Source organism: Nyctereutes procyonoides, unplaced genomic scaffold (genome assembly GCF_905146905.1).
Source record: "Nyctereutes procyonoides isolate TBG_1078 unplaced genomic scaffold, NYPRO_anot_genome, whole genome shotgun sequence".
Taxonomy (NCBI): domain Eukaryota; kingdom Metazoa; phylum Chordata; class Mammalia; order Carnivora; family Canidae; genus Nyctereutes; species Nyctereutes procyonoides.
Genome location: NW_026575024.1, coordinates 12,059,172 through 12,081,692, shown reverse-complemented (window position 1 = coordinate 12,081,692; position 22,521 = coordinate 12,059,172). Strand labels below are relative to the sequence as shown.

The 22,521-nt window shown below is 40.2% G+C and overlaps 1 protein-coding gene across 10 annotated transcripts in view; it reads right to left on the bottom strand.

The window, feature by feature from the left end:
- Positions 1–22,521, bottom strand: part of STAU1 (staufen double-stranded RNA binding protein 1) — a 55,043-nt gene that overhangs the window by 9,510 nt on the left and 23,012 nt on the right. For 4 of the 10 annotated variants that reach the window (XM_055301769.1, XM_055301806.1, XM_055301786.1 and 1 more), the window contains 4 exons: positions 20,228–20,366; positions 18,778–18,964; positions 8,511–8,609; positions 553–783 (listed from right to left, as the gene is read on the bottom strand). In XM_055301769.1, coding sequence (XP_055157744.1) covers positions 553–783; positions 8,511–8,609; positions 18,778–18,964; positions 20,228–20,366 — 656 coding nt within the window. Of the gene's footprint in view, positions 1–552; positions 784–8,510; positions 8,610–18,777; positions 18,965–20,227; positions 20,367–21,600; positions 21,674–22,333; positions 22,491–22,521 lie in introns of those variants that run through there. The other 6 variants (XM_055301743.1, XM_055301761.1, XM_055301796.1 and 3 more) reach the window with 4 other exon arrangements.

The window sequence follows — 22,521 nt, the reverse complement described above, 5'->3', positions numbered from 1 at the left end:
AAGGGCCAATCTTGATATTGACAATCACGGAACGGACCCTAGTATTCCTAAATATGCCCAAATGGACTCCTGTCCCTTCCCTGGGCAGGGGAGTAGGAGGCTAGTATAATTTTTGACAGGTACATGACAGGCTTAAAAAATCCCACAGAATAAGGAGGTTTTTGGTGAAATGTCTCGCTCCTACACCTGCCCCAGACGTCTTTCCTCCCATAAATCTGCTTTGCACTTGTACCAGTGCAGCCGTCAACGAGACGGAAGAAGGACAATGCAGCCATTCTTTCTGCAGGTGCACACAGCTCCCATGATCATCCCCTCATCCACGGCCAAGGGCGTACAGCTGCAGGTGCCTCTGCTGATCCCGCAGTGTCCCATCTTTGCCTGACCAGGCGCTCCCAGGAGAACTACACCAGGCAACCCCTGTACCAGGCCTGGCAGATGGCATGTCAGCACCCATCCCCTGTCACTAGGGTCAGCAACCTAGTGAATCTCCTAAACCACCCTCCAGCCGTTAACAGGCCATGGAAATACCCTCTCCGATCAAGAGGCTCTTACCCTGACTATGGATTTTGTTTTCTTTTTGATTCTGGGCTTCACACGCTCCACTGTAGGCAGGGGTGGTAGCTTCTTCAGCTCCTCAAGGACGGCGATAGCAGCATTTTTCTTTGAAATCTTCTTGCTCTTCCCTTCACCTTCCCCCACAAACTCCCCAACCGACACCTTGGTCACAAAGCTCTTCATGTGGGGGGGGCCACTCTCCCGGGCAACCTGTTTTAGAGGGAAAGACTGAGTGGAAGTGTGACAGACACTTACTGCAAGTGGCAGGGCACACTGCTTAGCGTACTACCTCCCAGGAAACACAGGGAAGGGGGAGCTATGGACAGGACCTCATCAATGAACGGAGCATGAACAGCAGCAAAAGGAAACAGTGACAGTCCTGAATGCTTTTCTTCCCTTTTTCCTTATTTTTTGACTTATTAATGTATTTCTTTCAGAAAGAAAGCTGTCCCAGCAAAGCCCAGAAATAACTGCAACGTTTAAGTTTAATATTTGCTCTGAGCCTCCAGCCAAGCCCGAGCTTATTAAACACTGGTTGCTATGCAGCTTTAAAAAAGAACAAGAAATTTCTAAGCACTGACAGTGATTTCCAGTACACATTAAGTAAAAAAAAAAAAAGCAAACTGCAAAAGAGTTTATACAGTACCCTAACTTTTGTGTTAAGATTTATATGTACATACACATATACACATGGAGAGATGTGTTTATATGCTTATTTTCACAAAAAGAAACACAGTATGCATAAAGGAGAAACTGAAAAAAGTAATTCCCTAGACAAGTGGGAGAGATTGGGGCAGAGAAGGGACAAGAGGACACCTATGAATACATCTTTTTCTGTATAGTTTTGACTTTTGGAAGCATTTACTGTTTTACATGTTAAAAATAGAAAAAAATAGAAAATAAGTCAACAAAGATGGGAGAAAAACACTAAAATTGAATATGAACAGAAACCTAAGTATAAGTTCTTACTGCATCACACAGAAAGTAAAAATTGAACCCAACTTAGGTTAGCTAAGACACTCTCAAAAAGAACAACTAAATTAGAAGACTCACTCTACCAGATTTCAAGGCTTCCTATAAAGTTATAGCAACTACACCCTCAAGGTATTGTTTAAAGGCAAACAAAGAGATCAATAAATCAGGACAGAACACAGAAATAGACCTGCACTCATACAGTCTTGTGATTTCTGGTAAACACACCAAAAGTGCATCAAAACATTTTTAAAAAAAAAAAATCATAAGTCTTTTAAATTAAAAAAAAAAAAAAAAAAGGCAACTAGATATCGACATGGAAAAAAAGCTGAACCACAGTCTCAAACTCCACCATAAGCAACAGCGAACGGGAGCCAGAACAGACCTAAACATAAAAGCTAAACTGTAACGCTATCCAAAGAAAACATAAGGAAAATAGGCCCTGAGCATGTGGGTGGCAAGGGGCTCCTGAAAACACAAGGTACCAGCCATAAAGAAAACAAAATCGGAGCTCCTCGAAATTAAAAACTGTTCTCATCAAAAGACAACATGAAGAAAATACAGGGAGCCCACAGAATGAGAGAATGTTCACAATATATGTATCTGAGGATTTATATCCAGAATACTGAAAGAAACCCTAAAAGTCAATAATAAAAAAAACAAACTACCTAATTAAAAAAATGCTTGAACAGGTACTTTACCAAACAAGATCTCTAAATGGCCAATAAGTATATGACAAAATAATTATCATTTGTCATTAAGGAAATGTAAATTGGAGTCACAATGAAATACTACAATATACACAACACTCCAAAATGGCTAAAATTAAAATCGACAGTATCAAGCGTTGACAAGGATGTGGAACTGGTCAGAGCACAAACTAGTTCAATCACTTTAAATTTTTTTAAAGATTTTTATTTATCTGAGAAAGAGAGAGAGAGAGAGAGAGAGAGAGAAATAGAGCGCATGAGTAGGGTGGAGAAGGAGAAGCAGACTCCCCAGAGCAGAGAGCCTGGCACAGGGCTCGAACCCAGAACTCTCGGATCATTACCTGAGCCAAAGGCAGACAATCCACTGAGCCACCCAGGCGCCCCCAGTTTGACAATTTTTATCAAACACCTACCCTTAGACTTGGCAATTGTGGGTGCACACGTGCACCAGAAGCCTTATTAGCAGCTTTATTCATAATAGTTCCCAAAGTGAAAACAACTTACATGTCCATCAACAGGACACAGCTTTACATTCATACAGTGAAATATCACACAGCTAGTGACATACGTGGACGAGACACAAAAACACTGTTGAGGATAAGAGACTTGACACCAAACAATCCATATTATATCATTCTATTTATATGAGGTCTAAGAACAAAGCAAATGAAGCTATAGTGATTTTAGAAAACAGCTTCTTCTGAGCGGGTGTTAACGGCCCAGGGTCTGCTGGATGTTACGGAAACACTCTAGATCTGATTTTGGTGGCGGACCATGGACTTGAATGGACTGGACACTGAAGACATGCACATTTTACTGCACAGGAACAGACAGCAGGAGCTGAAAGTATGGAATTAGGAATGAAGAGAAAGAGCCTTGTGATGCTGGACTAAAATTAGAGGCATAAACTAAGAATTTTGAAAATATGGGTATTTTCTAGAGCTACCTGCCTACACGGCCTAGAAGCAATGACCCTTCCTCCACCAGCAACATGCAGGCTTGGTATCCCATCCTGGTCTCCACATGCCATTCTCTGTGAAAGGGAACCAGGGCTCCTTGCAGGATCAGCTAAGGCCATTTCTGTTAGAACTTCCATTTCTACTGGTGCCAAAACTTGAGAAGGGAAAGTTCAAAGTAAGGCTAAAACATTTCATTGCACCAGAAAGTAACAAGTTCACTCAAAATCTGAAGAGGGGAGGTAAGAAGTAAGTATGCAGGGACAATGAGGTAGACAAACAGAAGACGAAAAAACCTCATAGCATATATAAAAACTGTAACTCAAAATGAGTCATAAAGCTTCTAGAAGAAAGCACAGGAGAATGACTTTATGTGACACAAAGGTGTCTTAGGTTACACACAACATCCAGAAAACATAAAAGAAAAATTAGGCAAATTCCACTCCACTAAAATCTCTCTTCTCTTTGGAAGATACTATTTAAATTTTTTTTTTTTTTTTTTATGATAGTTAGAGAGAGAGAGAGAGAGAGAGGCAGAGACACAGGCAGAGGGAGAAGCAGGCTCCATGCACCAGGAGCCCGACGTGGGATTCAATCCCGGGTCTCCAGGATCGCGCCCTGGGCCAAAGGCAGGCGCCAAACCGCTGCGCCACCCAGGGATCCCCGGAAGATACTATTTAAAAAATGAAAAGACAGACTACATATTGGGAGAAAATACTTAGAAAATACATATCTAAAAAAAAAAAAAAAAAAAGAAAATACATATCTGATAAAAGGATGTATTCAGAATATATAAATAACCCTCAAACTCAACAATAAAACTCAATAACAAAAATGAAGGAAGATGTGAACAGATGCTCCCCCAAAGAAGATGCACAGATGGTAAAGCAGCGCATGAAAGATGCTCAGGGACGCCTGGGTGGCTCAGTTGGTTAAGCATCCAACTGGTGATTTCAGCTCAGGTCCTCAGGGTCCTGGGATCGAGCCCTACATCAAGCTCCCTGCTTAGCAGGGAACCTGCTTCTCCCTCTGCTGCTCCCCCTGCTTGTGCTCTCTCTCTCTTCCTCTCTCTCTCAAATAAAGAAATAAAAATCTTTAAAAAAAAAAGATGCTATCACTAGTTCTCATGGAGATACAAATAAAAATCACAACCAGTTACTACTGCATGCCTACTAGAATGACTAAAATTTTGAAAACTGACAATACCAAGTGTTGGAGGGGATGCAGAAAACTCAAACTCTCCCACACTGCTGTGTGAAGGTACAATGATACACCCACTCTGGAAACACTTTAACAACATTTCATAAAGTTAAAGATAGATTTATCATGCAACCCAGCAAATTCACTCCCAAATTTTTACTCAAGAGAAATGAAAACACATCTATGCAGATGTATGCACATGTTTATGATAGCTTTATTCATCATTACCAACAACTGGAAGCAACCCAAACGTTCTGCCGCAGGTAAGAGGTAAGTGCTACTGTGTCCAATACACTGGCAACTCCTCAAGCAATAACAAGACAGGAACTACTAATCTGTGCAACATGGACAACTCGACACCTGCATTATATTAAAGAAGCAAGACTAAAAGCAAGACTCTGTAATTCCATTTATGTAATGTTCTGAAAAGAGCAAAACGTAGGGGAAGAAATCGAATCAGTGGTTGCCTGTGGCCAAGGATGGAAGGAAAGAACAGGCTGCAAAGGGACTCAGGGCAACTATGGGGTGAAAGAGTTTTAGGTCTTGACTGTAGTAGTGGTTAAACACCTGTATACATTCATCAAAACACATCAAATCACAAACCTGCATAGGGTGGATTTTACTGTATAAAATTATTAACTTAAAAAAAACTAATCGTCCCCCCACAAAACATCCTAGGAGAGGACTATCAAAGGATACAAGAGCCAGCGGAATAGCAATTTAAATATCAAAATGAATGACAATAATAATGAACCATGATTCTTTTTCTTTTTTTTCTTTTTTTAAATGTAAGCTCTACACATAATATGGGGCTTGAACTCATGACCTCACGATCAAGAGTCACACTGCTTCACTAAGCAGGCCAGGCACCCTCCTAATTAATGACAATAATGAAATAACACTTTGAGTAAAAAAAGAAGTGTGGACCTATGCTAATAAAAATTAAAAGTAAGGGGGTAGGGTATTTCCTGTGGAATGTCAGCTCAGAAAGGCAGAAAAGCCACCTAGTGACTCATGCTGGGAAGAACTATCAATGAGTACTAGAAACACTGAAGAAATCTCCTAAAGCATAACCTTCAAAGATCTCCTTGCAGGATACGGATGAATTACAAAGAGAAAGAAAGTCTCCTTAATGTGAAGTTCTGGTGTAAACCATGAAACTAATGTCAGTGATAGGGTAAAATGCCCTTATATGATGCTCAGAAGAACTGACACCACTTCTATGGTGTCCTGAGAGCAAAAAAAAAAAAAAAAAAAATGTATTCCCTGAAACTAATTATGAGGAAACAAGCAGATCAAATTGAGGGCCATTTTACAAAGTACCTTTTAAGAATGTCAGAAAAGGGGGCACCTGGGTGGCTCAGTTGGGTAAGTGTCTGCCTTAGGCTCAGGTCCGAATCTTGGAGTCTCAGGCTTCCTGCTGAGTGGTGACTCTGCTTCTCCCTCTCCCTCTGTTCCTCCCCCTGGCTCATGTTCTCTCTCTCAAATAAATTTTTTTTAATGTCAAAAAAGGCTGTGAATTATTGCAGATGGAAGGAGATGCTTCCACCAGATACAGGGTGTGATCCTGTGCTGGACACTAGAACAAGAAAACACGTGCCATAAAGAACAGGGGAGGGACAGATGGCAAAATGTGAATATAGGATGTAAGTTACATAAGAATTAAAGCGATGCTCAATTTCCTGTATTTGATCATTAGATTGTGCTTATTTAAGGTAATGTCTTTGAGGATCCCTGGGTGGTGCAGCGGTTTGGTGCCTGCCTTTGGCCCAGGGCGCGATCCTGGAGACCCGGGATCGGGTCCCACGTCGGGCTCCTCGTGCATGGAGCCTGCTTCTCCCTCTGCCTGTGTCTCTGCCTCTCTCTCTCTGTGTGTGACTATTATTTATAAATAAATAGATAGATAAATAGATAAATAAATAAATAAATAAATAAATAAATAAATAATAAGGTAATGTCTTTGTCCTTAAAAGATACATGCTGAAATACCAGGAATCCTGATACCTGCTACTTGCTTTCAAATGACCCAGCAAGAGTAAAAAGAAAAGAAAATAACATGTGCATTCACAGAAAGAGAAAGCAAATGTAAAATGTTAATCACTAGTCAGGATGATTGGGTGGCTCTTTGGTTGAGCATCTGCTTTTGGCTCAGGTCGTGGTCCCAGGGTCCTGGGGTTGAGTCCCACATCAGGCTCCCCACAGGGAGCCTGCTTCTCCCTCTGCCTCTCTCTCTGTGTCTCTCATGAATAAATAAATAAAATCTTATTTTAAAAAATGTTAATCATTAGTAAATCTCAGCGAAGGAGAAATTCACTGTCCCATTCTTCCAACTTTTCTACAGGTCTGAAGTTTTTCAAAATAAAACATTCAAAAAATGGCTAGGAAAACCAAATGAGCCCAAAAACAGCAGTGCTGTGCTTCCCAGGTGAGAACTGGTGGACCCTGTGAGAGCAGCCTTCACTGCCCTCCAAAGGAAGAGGCCTGCCTGGAGGAACCCAGCTGACAGGAGCCCCTGCAGATGGACTGCAGAGCTGCCAGGGGCCCCTCACACACCACCTCCCAGCCTGAGAGCCTGGTTTCCGACTGCTCAGCCCCACTCCAGCATCTCAGAGATCACTCCATCATCTTCTCACATCTTGAGCCCTCCGATCTAAATTTGGAGTTCCACCTACAATGGATTTAGTGCAGTGAGGTCATAACTGCCTCCTGGTGATTTTATCAATCAGCACCATATTTTTTACCTGAAACTATATATTTTATCAAAAGCCAAGCCATATACACTTTTTCCCTGAAGAATACAGGAAAGGTTCCTGCCTTCTCTATTAAACACTTCTAACCCAGCTTCCTATGTGACAAATTTTACTATAAAAAACTTAGTAAAAAAATAACTGTTCCATTCATTTAACAAATACTTCCTTAGCATCCAGTGGGTACCAAGTAATCTTCCAGGTGCATGAGATAGAACTGTGGTAAAAAATGAAAGCCCCTGCTAAGCTAATAACATAAGTTATATGTATTTTTGACAGATGAGCTATTTCAGGTAAGTACTCAAATTAGCATACTCCACACCACCACCAGCGGGCAAACAGTAACATCTTAAATAATTACCTTAAAGGGATATTTCCCCACCAGAGGGCGCTCCCAAAACTTCCTTTATGTGACTACTAGACAATCCCTTGCTATGTGTTACCTATTCCTGAACACAAGCTTGAAAAACCACTCTGAAATCTAAACACAGTAGAAGTGGGACAGAAGCAATCTGGTCCTCAAATCCCACAGAGCAAAAACAAAATGGTACTCCTCCACTAGGGTTCCAGAAAGCTCTGTCTCTCAGGCAGGACAGCAATCAGTAGGAATAGGTGGCAAGCTTCACAGGGATCTAGGGCCCTGGCACCAGCAGTCACCTCTGTAACCCTGAGCTCATCCCTGCCCTCACACCAGGTGTGCAGATGCTCTCTCCCTCTCTCAAGCATGCAAACAAGCAAGCAAAAAAAGTCATCTCTGAAAGACCAAAGAATTGATAAAGAAATCTACAGTGCATAGTAAAACACAAACTTGCATAACCGAGCATGGAAACCAAAAGGATCTGCAAAGATTCACGGTGTCAGACCATTAAGGGAAACTTATTAACCTCCCTTACTTGCCCCATCTATTTGGACTCACTGCGTCTTTGAAGGAAACATGTACTAAATGTATCTTATTTTCCATTTTGAACTAACAACCCATTAATTACTGTTTCTAAGACCATAAAGGGGTGAATTACAGGACAAATGCTGGGCAAGGGCGAAACTGATGTCCTTTTAACTACATGATTCCTAGGGACTATTATGGAAATTAACATTTTGGGAGTAACAGAGTCTTTTGAGTCTTATGAAAACAACGGACTCTCTCCAGAACACACTATCTTCAAAACCATTCTGGTAGGCTCACAGATCTACCAAGACCATCCGTGGACTCTCTGGAGGAGCACGGCTGCTCCTAAATTAGCAAGCCCTAAGAAGTCTGAGTCTTCAGTCTACAGGTTCATGTGTATGTGACGATTATTCCAGTGTTATTTAGGGAAAAAATCATTCCAACAGTATTTTAAACTGGAGTTCTACATGTAAAACAAGCTTACCTCAAAATTCACAGGCAAGTTCCGTTTAAGTGCAATCTCAAACACTTGACTTATTTCAGATTTATTGAGATTTTCTTCTTCTGATTCTCTTCCATTCACCTAAAGGAAGAATAATTGTTTAGTAGTTAACTCATGAAAAACTGTCAAAGTCCCAGCTGTGATAAACCTTAAAAGCACTGAACCTTGGCTTTAAGGAGTACACAATCCTAGCAAGGAAGGCCACCTGTGTGCCATGTGTCAGTGAATTTAAAGGTTAAAAAAAAAAAAAAAAAAAAAAAAAGATTTTCACACTTGGGTCAGCTTGTTCCTCATAAACCCACCATAAAATGACCCACACCTAACAGACTCGGGGGTGTGAATCAGCCTCATCGTGGTGCAACTACATGCCAGGGATGTTCGGGAAGAGTGACTGACTTCCAGAGCCTTCCTTGAGGACGGGCAAGCCACATTTCGGAAAAAGTCAGAATACGGACAGCTCTGTGTGGGATGTGGCAAGTTCAAACAGAAATCTCTCCACCTAAGAATGCAGGTTTCTTATTTGGACATAGTCCCTGGAAACCCACTTTTTAAAAAAAGGATGCAATGGAACAAAGTGCAAAATTATGTACAGATCTTGTACTTCCTGCTGCTGGTGGAAATTCAAGTGCAAAATAATCAAATGCAAGCTCAACAAAGGCTGAGACTCTATCTTTATAACAAGTTCATTCTCCTCTAGCCAGGGCTGGGATTGAGGAGGGCAGAGATCTCTGTGCAAGCTGATAACATGGACTCTCTATCAGGCAGCAGTGACAAAGAGAATCCAGATAAGCTCAGTTAATAGCAACGCCTCCCCTCCACCCAGATTGTGGCAAAAGGGCTGCATTTTTCTTCATATTATTGTGACTTTTATCAAAGAATTTATAAAATCTTAGTTCCAAGACTAGAACTTTCTGACAAGAACCCATGGTTAAAACTGCTGCATAGGCAAAATGTAGGACTATCTAGGAGTTTGTTGGTTGTGCATTTCTATGTTTATCAGATAGATCTTATACCCACATGGATCAATATTTCACACTATAATGAAAAGGAACAAAACTCTTAAGTTAAAAAAATTAATACAATCAAGAATATAATCCTACACCAGTAAATCCATCCCAGACATTCTCTAATTCTCTCTCTTGTCATGATGGCAGCATTCTTTCCGGGCAGGTTTCACTTCACACTCTCTGCCTGGTCAGAACTTTTTTTTTTTTTTTAAGATTTTATTTATTCATAGAGACAGAGAGAGAGGGGCAGAGACACAGGCAGAGGGAGAAGCAGGCTCCATACAGGAAGCCTGACATGGGACTCGATCCTGGGTCTCCAGGATCACACCCCAGGCTGCAGGCAGCGCTAAACCGCTGCACCACTGGGGCTGCCCCTGGTCAGAACTATTTGCATAGCACTTCTGGTGGCTTTATTAACTTTAAATTACTTTTATCCTTGTTTAAATCCTAAACAGAAAGAGGGCCTGACTTTTTATGCATGAATCTTTAAAGCCAGAAATCTTCAAGCAAAATGCCTTAGAGTTCCATGGAGGTTTGGTGTGAAATTTATCTTTTAAATAAGTTTTAAACTTAAAAAAAAAAAAAATCCTATATTTTAAAAAGTATGTTTAACAAATGGTGCTTAGAAAAACAAATTTCCACATGCAACCCCCCCCCCAAAAAAAACTAACCAACTACCTTATACCATATACAAAAATTACCTCAAAATGTTTCAAACACCTAAACATAAGGGCTAAAATCATAAAACTCTTGGAAGAAAATGTCAGGAAAAAGCTTCATGACGCTGGATGTGGCAGCGACTTCTTGCATAGGAGACAGAAGGCAGAGGCAACAAAAGAAAAAGCCAATAAACTGGACTGACTGCATCAAAATTAAATACTCTGTGCATCAAAAGATGCTACAAGAAAGACGACCCACAGATAGGAGAAAGTACGTGCAGATCATATATCTGATAAAGAATTAATATCCAGAATATATAAACTCAACAACCCAATTTAAAAATGGGAAAAGGACCTGGATAGACATTTTCTGAAGAAGGAAGAAAAACGGCCAACAAGTACATGAGCTCAGCACCACTCATCATTAGGGAAATGGAAGTCAAAACCACAGTGAGACACCCCTTTGGGCCCCTTAAGAAGGGCCACAGGAAACAGCAAGTGTTAGCAAGGACATGGAACAGCAGGAAGCCTGGGGCATTCCTGGTGGGATGTAAAAGACCCAGTCTCTGTGCAAAAAAAACAGCTTGGTGGTTCCTCAAAAGCTAAACAGATTTACAGGATAATCCAGCTATTATGCAAGTAGATATATACTCGAAAGAACTAAAAGTAGGGACTCTAACAGATACTTGGACACCTATGTTCATAGTAGCATTATTCACAGTAGCCAAAAAGTGAAAACGACCCAAATATCCACCAACAGATGAACTGATACACAAAACGTGAAACGGTCACACAATGGAGCTTTAAGAAGGAAATGCTGACACATGCTACAACATGGATGAACCTTGAAAACACGATATATGAAATAAGCCTGACAACGAAAGATGAATATCCACTTATATTAGGTATCTAAAATGGGCAAATGCACAGAGACAGAAGTAGAACAGATGCTCCTCCTGGGGGATGAACGGGGGGTGGGGAAGGACCTGTTTAATGTATACAGAGTTTCAATACAGGATGATAAAAAAAGTTCTGAAAATGGGTAATAGTGATAGTTGCACAACACTGAGAACTGTGCACTTAAAAAATGGTTGTAATGGTAACCTTTTTGTTTATCTTTAAAAAGCAACCCAAAAAGTATGTTTTGTACCAAGTATTAACACACTAGAGACTGTCAACATATTAACTTGTGCTAACAGGTTAATTCATTTTTGTGCACAAAAAAGGTTTCTGAGCAGCTGTTTATCTGAAGGGTATCCAGAGGTTTTTTAAGTAGATGAACTGTTAAAACAAAGGCTCCACTCTGACGCTAAATAAATGTTAATGCAACCAGAACAAAATTTAGAAATAACCTGGGTGTTGAGGCTAAAATAAGACTTCAATCACCATGCATGTACTCCCAATTTTCAAGTCTGTTGTTCATTTTACCAGCCCAATTAGCTTTACCTTTTATGACCTATTTTAAACATTTAGAAAAGTACAGATAAATAATGTAACAGACAACTGTACTGGATTTAACAATGTCACCATTAACAACTACTGACATAATTTTTTTTTTCTTTTTTAAGGAAAACAATGCGGCTCTTCTCACTCTCCTTCCCATGGCAGCCTTAATCATTATTTTAAAATGGGAATGTATCTTTCCCAGCCATGTTTTGTTAATGAATGAAAACAATATATGGTACAATTTTGTGTTTTGAAAATTAATATAAATCATTTTCACGGATTAACTTCACAAATACTATAAAATTCAAACTTTTAAGTTTATACTAATCAAATGCTATTTTCTTATTTTATATATTGAGCTTCCACATAAGTCTGATGGAAAACAACAACCTACTGCAAAAATTTAAACTGTAAGCCACTGTTTCTTAACCATAGCAGCATCAGGATCACTTGGGAGCCTTGCAAGGACAATGGTAAGCTAGATTCCTACTCCAAATGAGTGCATTTAAATTTTTTTCAGGTAGGGCTTAGATATTCATTTTATTTACAGTATATTTTTTTAAAGACCCCAGCTGATTTTACAAGCAGAGTGGAGATTCACTGCTCTAAGCCATGGTTTCTAAAGGGATTTCATTTTTTTTTTTCTAAAGGGATTTCAATAGGGACAAAGCAGCCAGTAAAATAAAAATGCAAAACAGGAAACAAAGATATACATTTACTTGGAAAAGAGATTATGTTGCTCTTTTACATAAATAATTTTGATATTATCTGGATTGAACAAAATGTTGCAATGGGAAAGCAGCAGAATGAGTCAAAAACAAATCCACAAATACCATTCCCAGTAAGATGGGGAAAGTGCAGTGGAGCCTTAGTCTTACCTTCATGAAGTGGGAATTACTGTTAACATCAATTCCATAGTGTATGGTTCAGCAATAAAATCTAGGCAACATTAAGAAAAGAAAAAAACACTCTGAACCATGCTTAACCCTCAGTATGCCAGAAAAAAAATAGTCATCTCACCATTTATTATCTGGCTCCAACAGACTCTTTTTATTTTTCTATATTTAGTCATTTTACAAATAACATACAGAATAAAAAGACAATAAGAAATCTTTTCATTAGAGATTTTAACAAGAAACTAAAATAGCAGGGCACCTGGGTGGCTTGATACATTAGGCTTCTAACATTTGAGTTCAGCTCAGGTAATGATCTCAGGTTTGTGGGATGGAGCATCGGCTCCACGCTGGGTAGGGAGTCTGCTTGAGAGTCTCTCTCTCCTTGTGCCCCTTCCCCCACCATTTGTGTGCATGTGCGTGCTTTCTCTCAAATAAATAAATCTTTAAAAACAAAAAGAAACTAAAATAGCAAATCCAAGTTTTTATTCCACTATGTAGTCTGGAAGGCATTTATGTACTCCAAACGGGCAGTTCTTTAAATGCAGCTAAGAGCTCATCAGCTGGCATATCTGAAGCTACAGCATAGCCCACCTACAGCGATGCCATCCCCAGTGGATTCTAGCGTATCATGACTTCTGATTCTTCTTGTAGTGGTATCATGAGAACACACTACTTGTGACACTGACTCATAATTGTATTGAAGACAGAACAGCCATCTTCTTTGCTCCATAGCTACAAAATGCTTTCATTTTTAGATTTCTAAATGCCCAAAGAAGGATCTAAAGAGTTTTGTCATTATTTTATCATCTATATCCTCCCAATCACTTTTGTACACACATCTCCTTTTACATTTGTCCACTTATTTTGTAGACAATAAGTGGGGAGAAATAAATTCTGGTGGCCAAACATCATAAGAACTGAAAGAATGTTGTCACATACTTTTTAATAATCAAAACAGGATGTTCCAGTTTCTTATCACAAAATAATGTGTGTCAAAGTCCTTCCTGTTGAATGGCCAGAAAAGAATACACATTTCCTTTTCATACACTATAGAAATATACTGTTTACTTGCTGATTCTTGAGTTTGGGAGAGTTTATCTAAGATACCGTCTGAAGATGCAGTTTGAGATTCGCTTAAACTCTCAATTCTACCATCACCACTGGAGTCTAAGGCACTGCTATCCCTCTGCTTTTATCTTCACATTTACCTAATAATGGGAAGGTCTTCCTCTGCCAATTTTCTTCTTTTTGCCATTAGAGGCAAACAAAAATTCTAAATTCCCACCTCAATTCAAGGAAAGCTAAGAGCACAAGAAAAAGATAGTGTTTCCGATCTTCTGCATCTTCTTGGAAGAAGGATGCACTGCATTGGGCAGTACAATAAGCACAGCAGAGGATGATGCGATAACAAGTTATTTCACTACTGTATCAGATACCGTGGGATTACACTGTAATTCCATGTCCTTTTATCTGAGTCTTGCTCAGCATGTTTAGGAATGATGACAAAGAGTGCTGAAATGATACATAGGGGATGCCTGGGTGGTTCAGTGCTTAAGTGTCCGCCTTTGGCTCAGGTCATGATCCTGGGGTCCTGAGATCAAGTCCTGCATTGGGCTCCCCAAGGGAGCCTGCTTCTCCCTCTGCCTATGACTCTGCCTCTCTCTTATGTCTCTCATGAATAAATAAATAAAATCTTAAAAAAAAGAAATGATATATAAGATGACAAACAGCAAAATGTCTCAAGACAAAGGAAAATTTAGATTCCCTAAGGTAAAGATTTACAGAAGAGTTCAAAGGACCTATGTAATCACTATAAGACAGAATAAATTTTATTCTATTTTAAAAAGTATGTTTTCTTTGTTCTTTTTAAGGTCTCCAGAAAAGAATACAAGTCATGCAATATCAATCGTTAAAGAGCTTGAAAAAGAAGCTCAAAAATGAAAACTGGGTCCAATGGACCCTGAGACAATGATGAAAACCAAGGTCTCCAATTTTAGGTTAAGTCTCACCTAAATACATCCCTGGCCCAAGAGAAGAGAAGACTTAAGACCAGAAGAAGCTGCATATATTTATTTTTACACTAGTATTAAAAAAAAAAAAAAAACCCTTCAAACAGTACAATTTTTTTTAAAAAAGTCTGTCTTCCAACACTACCACCAAGAGAAAAATACTTTTAAAGCTTGATACCACCTTTAAGACAGAAATTATGTGCAAGCAAACATATACATATGCATACATAGATACACAACAGCTGGCTTAACACAAACAGGATCATACTATCTACAAGATTACAGCCCTGGTTCTTGATTCCCACTACTCAATGCATTACAGGCCTCTAGATCTGGGACTCCTTTGGACAAATGTTATCTGTTTATTTAACTACTTCCCTACTACTGGACATTAAGCTAGCTCCTGTTTTGTCTATTACAAATATTGTAGCTATTAATCATCTAGCTCAGACATGGAATAAGTCATTCTTTATTACCATAAGCCTTAGATTTTAAATAAAGGGAGTAGGGGACAGTTTCCCAGTGCAGGACCTTTACATAAGCTGCTCCCACAGTTCTGCTTATTTTTGGTTTCTGCTTCAATGCCACTTCCTCAGAAAGGACTTCTCTGAATGCATCACCATCACTCCAATCTAAAGGAGACATTTAGGGGCACCTGGGTGGCTCAGCTGGTTAAGCATCTGCCTTTGGCTCAGGTCATGATCCCTGAGTCCTATATCAGGCTCCCTGCTCAGCGAGGAGCCTGCTTTTCCCTCTGCCCTCACCCACTCATGCTAAGAAATAAATACAACCTTAAGAAAAAAAAAAAAAGGAGACATTCGGGGTACCCGGGTGGCACAGTTGGTTAAGCGTCCAACTCCTGGTTTCAGCTCAGGTCATGGTCTCAGGGTCAGGGGATCAAGCCCTGCACTGGGCTCTATACTCATCATGGAGCCTGCTCAAGATGTTTTCTCCCCCTGCCCCTCCCGTTTGTGCCCCCACTCTCTCAAATAAATAAGACAGACATCTGATGCTCTCATAATACTTGCTACTTCTCACACTAACACTCACTGCACTCTGATGGTTCTGATGTTAACATCTGTCAGCTGTTCAATGAAGCTCCACCAGGGAAGGGACAGGGCTGTGGTATTTCTTCAGGACCTAGCATGATGCCCTATCATCATGGGACCTGACCATATCTGCCTTGTAGGTAAAAACTGCTGTCTTTATTAGCCATGTTCTGGAGAAGACGAATTGATCCACCACACAATCACATGCTCTACAAACCTTCAAAAGTAAAACGAACAGTTTGTTTAAAATTATGATTTACAATACTGGTGGGCTAGGGGCAAATAGGCTGCTCACACTCTGTTGGTATCATCTTTCTAGTGGGGAACTTGGCCATACATACTGCCATACAATTCCACTCCAGGTCTGTGGGTCATAAAAACACTGATAGACATGCACAAAGATTTAACTACAACAATGTTCTTCACTGCCTATTTTCTAAAAGGAAACACTGCAAAGAACCCATATAACTAAACTTCTGTTGAAAAAATAAACTGGTATGTTCACACAATGAAACACTTTGTAGCCATTAAAAAGTGCTTAGATGCAAGATGAATTTGAGTCCTCCAAGGAATTATAAGTAAATGGCATGACAATGTACTCATGGTAAGCAGTTCCATGAAAAAAAAAGTGGTTACCATACAATATCACCCCACTTCTGTTAAATATATAGATACATGTATTTACTTATATATGCAGTGACATCCCCCAAGATGTATAATTTTTAAGTTTTTATAGTTCACATGCACTAACTGTAAGAAAAAAAGATACCTTCTAAAAATGTCTTTCTTGGGGCGCTAGGGTGGCTCAGTTGGTTGGGCCTCTGACTCTTGATTTCAGCTCAGGTAATGATCTCAAGGTCATGAGATCGAGCCTCAAGTTAGGCTCTGCACTGGGTGTGGAACCTGCTTGGGATTCTCTCTCCCTCTCCCTATGCTCCTCCCTTCCCCACTTGCTCACACACTCCTTATCTAAAAATTAATTAATTAAAAACAAACAAACAGAAGTTGTCTCTTTTTGCACTCTACAACCCACTTATCCAGGAGGTTTGGTAAATCAAGAGCAGCTCAATGAGGCAGGAGGTCAAGGGTTTCATTTATTATCTCGAAGAAAGTCTTATCTGACTCAATGATTCTTGTTTCAGCAGCACTGGTTAAACCAGTCTTTGAGCCATTTCTGAAGGACACTATCTCTATTTCAAACCATACAGAAGTAGAACAGGGCACAAGGAGATTTAACATTACTCTCAGAAAAGCTCTGTACAGATGGCAGATGAGCCAGTGAAATGCATCTTAGGAAAGCACATCCACTCCAGCCTCTGCCCTCAGGCCAGAGCCCACCACGCTGCTCCAGTGTGGGATCAGACTGGAGACACCAACGGGCACCTTCCTTTTTGGCAATATGGTGAGTACTTCCAAACAGGATTCCAAGTGGGGTGGCTGCCTGATGGGTAAGCACTGATAATACTTAGGACCGGGTTCCCAAGCCCTGACTGAGCTTTAGAGATACTCCAAGAGCACATTTAAAAAGAGGGGAAAAGGGGATCCCTGGGTGGCGCAGCGGTTTGGCACCTGCCTTTGGCCCAGGGCGCGATCCTGGAGACCCGGGATCGAATCCCACATCGGGCTCCCGGTGCATGGAGCCTCCTTCTCCCTCTGCCTATGTCTCTGCCTCTCTCTCTCTCTCTCTGTGACTATCATAAATAAATAAAAAAAAAAATTTAAAAAGAGGGGGAAAAAAAGCAAAAGTGAGACTCCTATTAGAATCATGTGGGCTGGACCAAGGAATTTTTTTTTTTTAAACTTCTCAAGTGGTTCTGAAGCAGACAACCCACATACCAGTGTTCAGCAATCGTTTAACAACTGCTGGCTACAAAAAACTGAGAAATAACTACTCCATCTGACTCCAATTACATTAGCACCAAAGTGAAGTTAAAAAATGCAAAGATTCCAAAATGACTCAGATTACACTACCTACTGCCTCTAACAAATCTCACCAGTGAGAAGCTCATCCTTTTAACTTCATGAAATCCTCCTCTTCTAAGTTACAGTCCCTTCTTTTATCTGGTCTCCAGTGGACCCTGGAAACTGATGATCTCTGTTTTTAAAATGTGTGATTACACTGGAAAACGGAAACACACTGTAATGAAAAACAGTCACTGACTTCGTAAAACCTACATTCCTATTTAGTCTCAAGAAGTTAAAAACCTATTCCAACCATGAGATAAAACCGGCCCCCAAAAAACCCAGCCCCCAAATTCTTTGACACTATTCTCATCCAGAAGCGGGGTTCCTAACATTGTCAATGTAATAAAAGCAACTGACCTATACACTTATTAAAATGGTTAAAATTATGAATTTATGTTGTGTGAATTTTACCTATTAAGAAAAAAGGGAGGTTCTGTATCTCCTTTTGAATCTGGGCTCTGTGCCTACTTGACCTATAGAATATGGCAGAAGCAATGCTGAGGGACTTTTGGGTCTAGCCCTTAAAAACCGGAAGCTGCTTCCCTTTCCTGTCTTCTAGGATACTCACTCTTAGAACCCAGCACCCCATACCATGAGGATGGGAAACAGTCTCTGCACAGGTTAACTGAGAGGAATGAAGATCTTCGGACCAGAGCCCCTGCCGAGCTCTCAGCTGATGGCCAGCACCAGCTTCTGGACATGTGAGGGGAGGGAGCCATCTTGAAAGTGGATCCGCTAGCCCCTGCAGAGCCACTTAGCCAAAGCTATGCCGAGCAGAGACCAGCTCCTGTGCCAAGCCTTGCCTACATTGCAGATATATGAGCAAAATAAATGCTTACAGGTGGTTAAGCCACTAAGTTTTGAAATGGTTATGCAGCAACAGATAACAGGGACTTTCATATAACAAAGAGAAGCTGATCAAAAATGGCTTCAGAAAATTCTCTAAGCTGGTACCATAAATCACAGTAGATTCTGACAAGCATAATCTTTTGCACCAAAGAATTCATCCATACATGTGCTTCACAACTCAACTGAGTCAATCTTTCTACCAAGTTCACTTCACTCAAAACTATACCGCAGAAAAAAGAAGAAGGCATCCGACATTCTTGCTATGACTTTTTTTAAGGGGGGGTAAGGTACCAAATAACAAACATTATGGACAGCTCTCAATGCATCTTCTCAGAAAAAGCCCCAGAGTGGATGCCTCTCCACACCCACCTGCTCGCCCAGCCGCCTCCCCTCCGGTCTCTCAGGTGGGGGCTCGCTCTGTAGGGTCCGCAAGGCTTTCGCAGCGGCGTCGTGTTTTGCAGCCTGCCTCGTCTTGCCTTTCCCGTTAAACTGCTGTCCTCCCACAGAAAGCTCAACTTGATAAAGTAAAGGTGGTACTGGAAATGGGTAAAAGTACCTGAAAGTAAAAACGGGGTTAGCAGAGTTACAGTCTCAGATCAGTAAGTCTCTCATACACCTTGTCTGGCAAATTCTGGGTCTTTCCTTCATCAAAGGTCCTCATCACATCAGGGCTTGCTTGCTAATAAGGACTCTTTATCAATATACACACAGATTTTGAAGGCTTACACTGGATCAGAAGTGGCACACAGAATGAGCAAATACTCTTTAGCAAGCAAACTTATGTTTCACAGAATGGACTAGCTTACAGATTATAGGAGTTCAATCTATAATGCTAATCCAAATTCACAAAATCTAAAATGAATTAGGTTTTGGCTGAGGTAGAAAACTTGCTCTATGTTCTCATATCTGAGAGCCACACCTGACTACCTCCAGAAAAGGCCAGGAATTTTGTAACCAAAGTGTTTTTGTTTTTTTAGGAAGGACCCTCATTTCTAGAAACCCCAACAAGTCTAAAGCCTGGCAGAGTCTGGCTTCTTACATTTCAGAGCTTGTATTTTTTTAAATGGCTTTGCCGCTATCAAGTCAGGCAGGGATAGGAAGACTTCCATTCTGATCATTAATCTATCCACTAATGTCTTATGACTGCCAACAGGAGGTTTTTAACACATGATGTTTTTGCATTTCAATTAGTATTTTACTGCATTTGTACTCCGAGGCTATTACAAGGCAAAGAAGTTCTAAATCAAAAAGTACCCAATAAACAATAATCAACAAATCTATGAATGCTGAGAGTCCTGTTTTTTTTTTAATTGTATTTATTTATTTGACAGAGAGAGAGAGAGAGAGAGAGAGAGAGAGAGAGAACAAATGCAGGGGGAGCAGCAGCAGAGGGAAGGAAGAAGCCAGCTCCCCAGAGAGTAGGGAGCCCGATGTGGTCTCAATCCCAGTGGGATCTGACCCGAGCTGAAGGAAGATGCTTAACTGAGCCACCCAGGCACCCCAAGAATCTTGATGTTGTGGGAATCATGCTCAAATATGACTCAGTTACACAAAGTGGTTAGGAAGGTGATCTTTAACCAGATTTTCTCCAAGCATAGCCACACTGCTAGTGAGGAATATGCTCAGGTCCTTGCCAGCAACAGGAGTTAAAGGAGCATCAAGACACAGTTCCAAAAGCACCAGCACAATTATAGCTGACTTCAACATTTGGCAAGCCTAAAGATGACCAAATCATTATGTGCTCCACAATCTACAGATTTTGTTCTTCCATGTCAAAAATGAGATATATTTTCACTTATATTTAAAATAAGACACATACCTCGGGGGATAAGCACCTCCTCTCATGTTGTAGTTATAGGTGGACTGCATCCGAGAGTAAGGGTCGACAGGCTTATACATTGGTTTTTTTCCAAGTTTCATGCACAGTGCATTTAGCTCTACAGTAGGGGTTATGCTTTCTGCAACACAGAACCAAAACAGAGAACTGGTTGTTTTCTGACATGAGAATGACGGTCATTAAAATAAAATAAAATTAAAAAATAGCATGCTTTCTACTAATTGGATTCATAATGCATTTCATGAAAGGATCTAAGTACTTCATCACTAGGCATCAGGTCAGGAAATCCAAAAATCCTCTGTGATTTCTAGATATTAATACATAGTCAACACCATCAAATACACTATAAGAGCTATTAGAGGGTCAACAACTAGCACAAAATGTTATCATTATGGAAGCCCCTCATTCCAGTTATTAGAAGCAGTTCCAATACACATCAAATCCCACAGTTAAAAAAAAAAATCCCTTGTGACTGTCCAAATCATTTTACTGTTTGGGAATCCTTAGCCAATATAACTGGTAGTACTGACTTGCTGGGTTATTGGCTTACACTTAGAGATATGTTTATGCATACTATTTCAGAGAATGATGCACTTATTAAATACCAACTGGATGTAAAGTCCTGTGCTAAGGGACACAATTCTTGCCCCAGAGGATTCAAAGAACACAAACACTCTCAAAGAACTACTATACAACAGGATATGTGCTATGAGGAAAGGTGTGGAATCACTGAGGAGAAGGCAAGTAAATTATATCTGGAGAACTCAAGTTGAGGGCTGCAAAATATTCAGATATTTCCAATCTTGATATTTACATTGGGATTTGACCTGTGAGAGTACTTGTTAGGAAAATTAGTTCTGTTTCCATAAAAATAAGAGCAGTATAATTTGAGTTATCTCAGAATTATCAATTGTAGAAAATACACACTGTTTATTTTCCAATTTTTTTTCTCTCAGTTCATCCAATTCATAAACCTTTAAAAAACATGTAAAAGGAAAACCAGGCTGGAAAGAATAATGTCAGTGCATAATCACATTTGAAAACAACACTTTCACATCAAACACAGAACAACACTAGCAATGGCAAAGTTCAACTTAAATGCACACAAAAATTCACTTTAAAATGCCTCTTTAGGAAAATAAAAAATGACTTGATTCTGTCCCATTACTGGTTCGACTAAATTTAGTGCACGAATCAAATTTATAAGAATATCTTTGGGTTTGCAAAATCAGAGGGTCATAGAAGTAACCAGCCTCTCTCTTTCAAACAAAAGAAATTTTCTTTATGATTCATACAACTGCACTTTAAGTATAACCTGAATCATCTTAAGAGCAGTTTTGACCCATAAAATTTACCTGCAGTGGAGAATGAATCCGAAACACCACAAAGAAATTAAAAGCAACAGGAAAGGTATGGCTGAGATCTCCCGGATTTCTTCCTGTGTACAAAGGGACTGGGATGGCTTCGTGTGCCCGACGGGTAATGTGGCTAAAACAGCCACTCACAGGTAATGTGGCTACAACAGCCACTCCCACCCACAGTGGCAGGTCAGTGGTTTCCAAGCTTTTACCGGATGCTCTTCTCTGTTACTCTTCTCCCTGCTTGGGTCCCTTATTTGAAGAAATAGCTACTAATAGTATTTGAGTAATAAATACTTAAGTTATTTTCTCCTTCTGTTTAATGATCAGGAGGCATGTATGACAATGTGGGTTTCTGATCAACGTGTTAAAATTGGTATTTCCACCCTGGGTTGAAGTGATTCCAGCTAAAGCCTACATTCTTGGCAATCTGTACAACCTTATCAAGGAACAAAAGGTATTTGTGCTAAGCTTTTCTGGAATCTTGGAAATTGTTTGGTGACACACACCTCCGCCTCAGGACCTCCTGTGGATCCTTGGGACCAGAGCCTGGGAACCAATGCTTTAGAGTATGGGGAAGGATTCTGAAAAGGTAAGCGTTTGCCACTGATAGTGTAGAAACTGTGCTTTCAAAATCAACACGTTAGTTAAGAAAGAATTCATATACATACTGAATGGGTACCTCTAAACACACTTTTGAAAGGAACCTGTCTTGGCCCACGCATAATACCTGGATTCCTTCCTTCGCTACGAAAAGGGCGGGCTATGGGTTTAGGAAATTTTGTTCCTTCCAAAGCTTTGGCAGCAGCTGTGTGCTGGGCTTTTTTAATACTAGTTCCTTCAGCTTCCCAGTGCTGATCTCCAAGTGTTAGCTGTACTGTAAACACCTACAATGAAAATTGTGAGCTCTCAATTCAT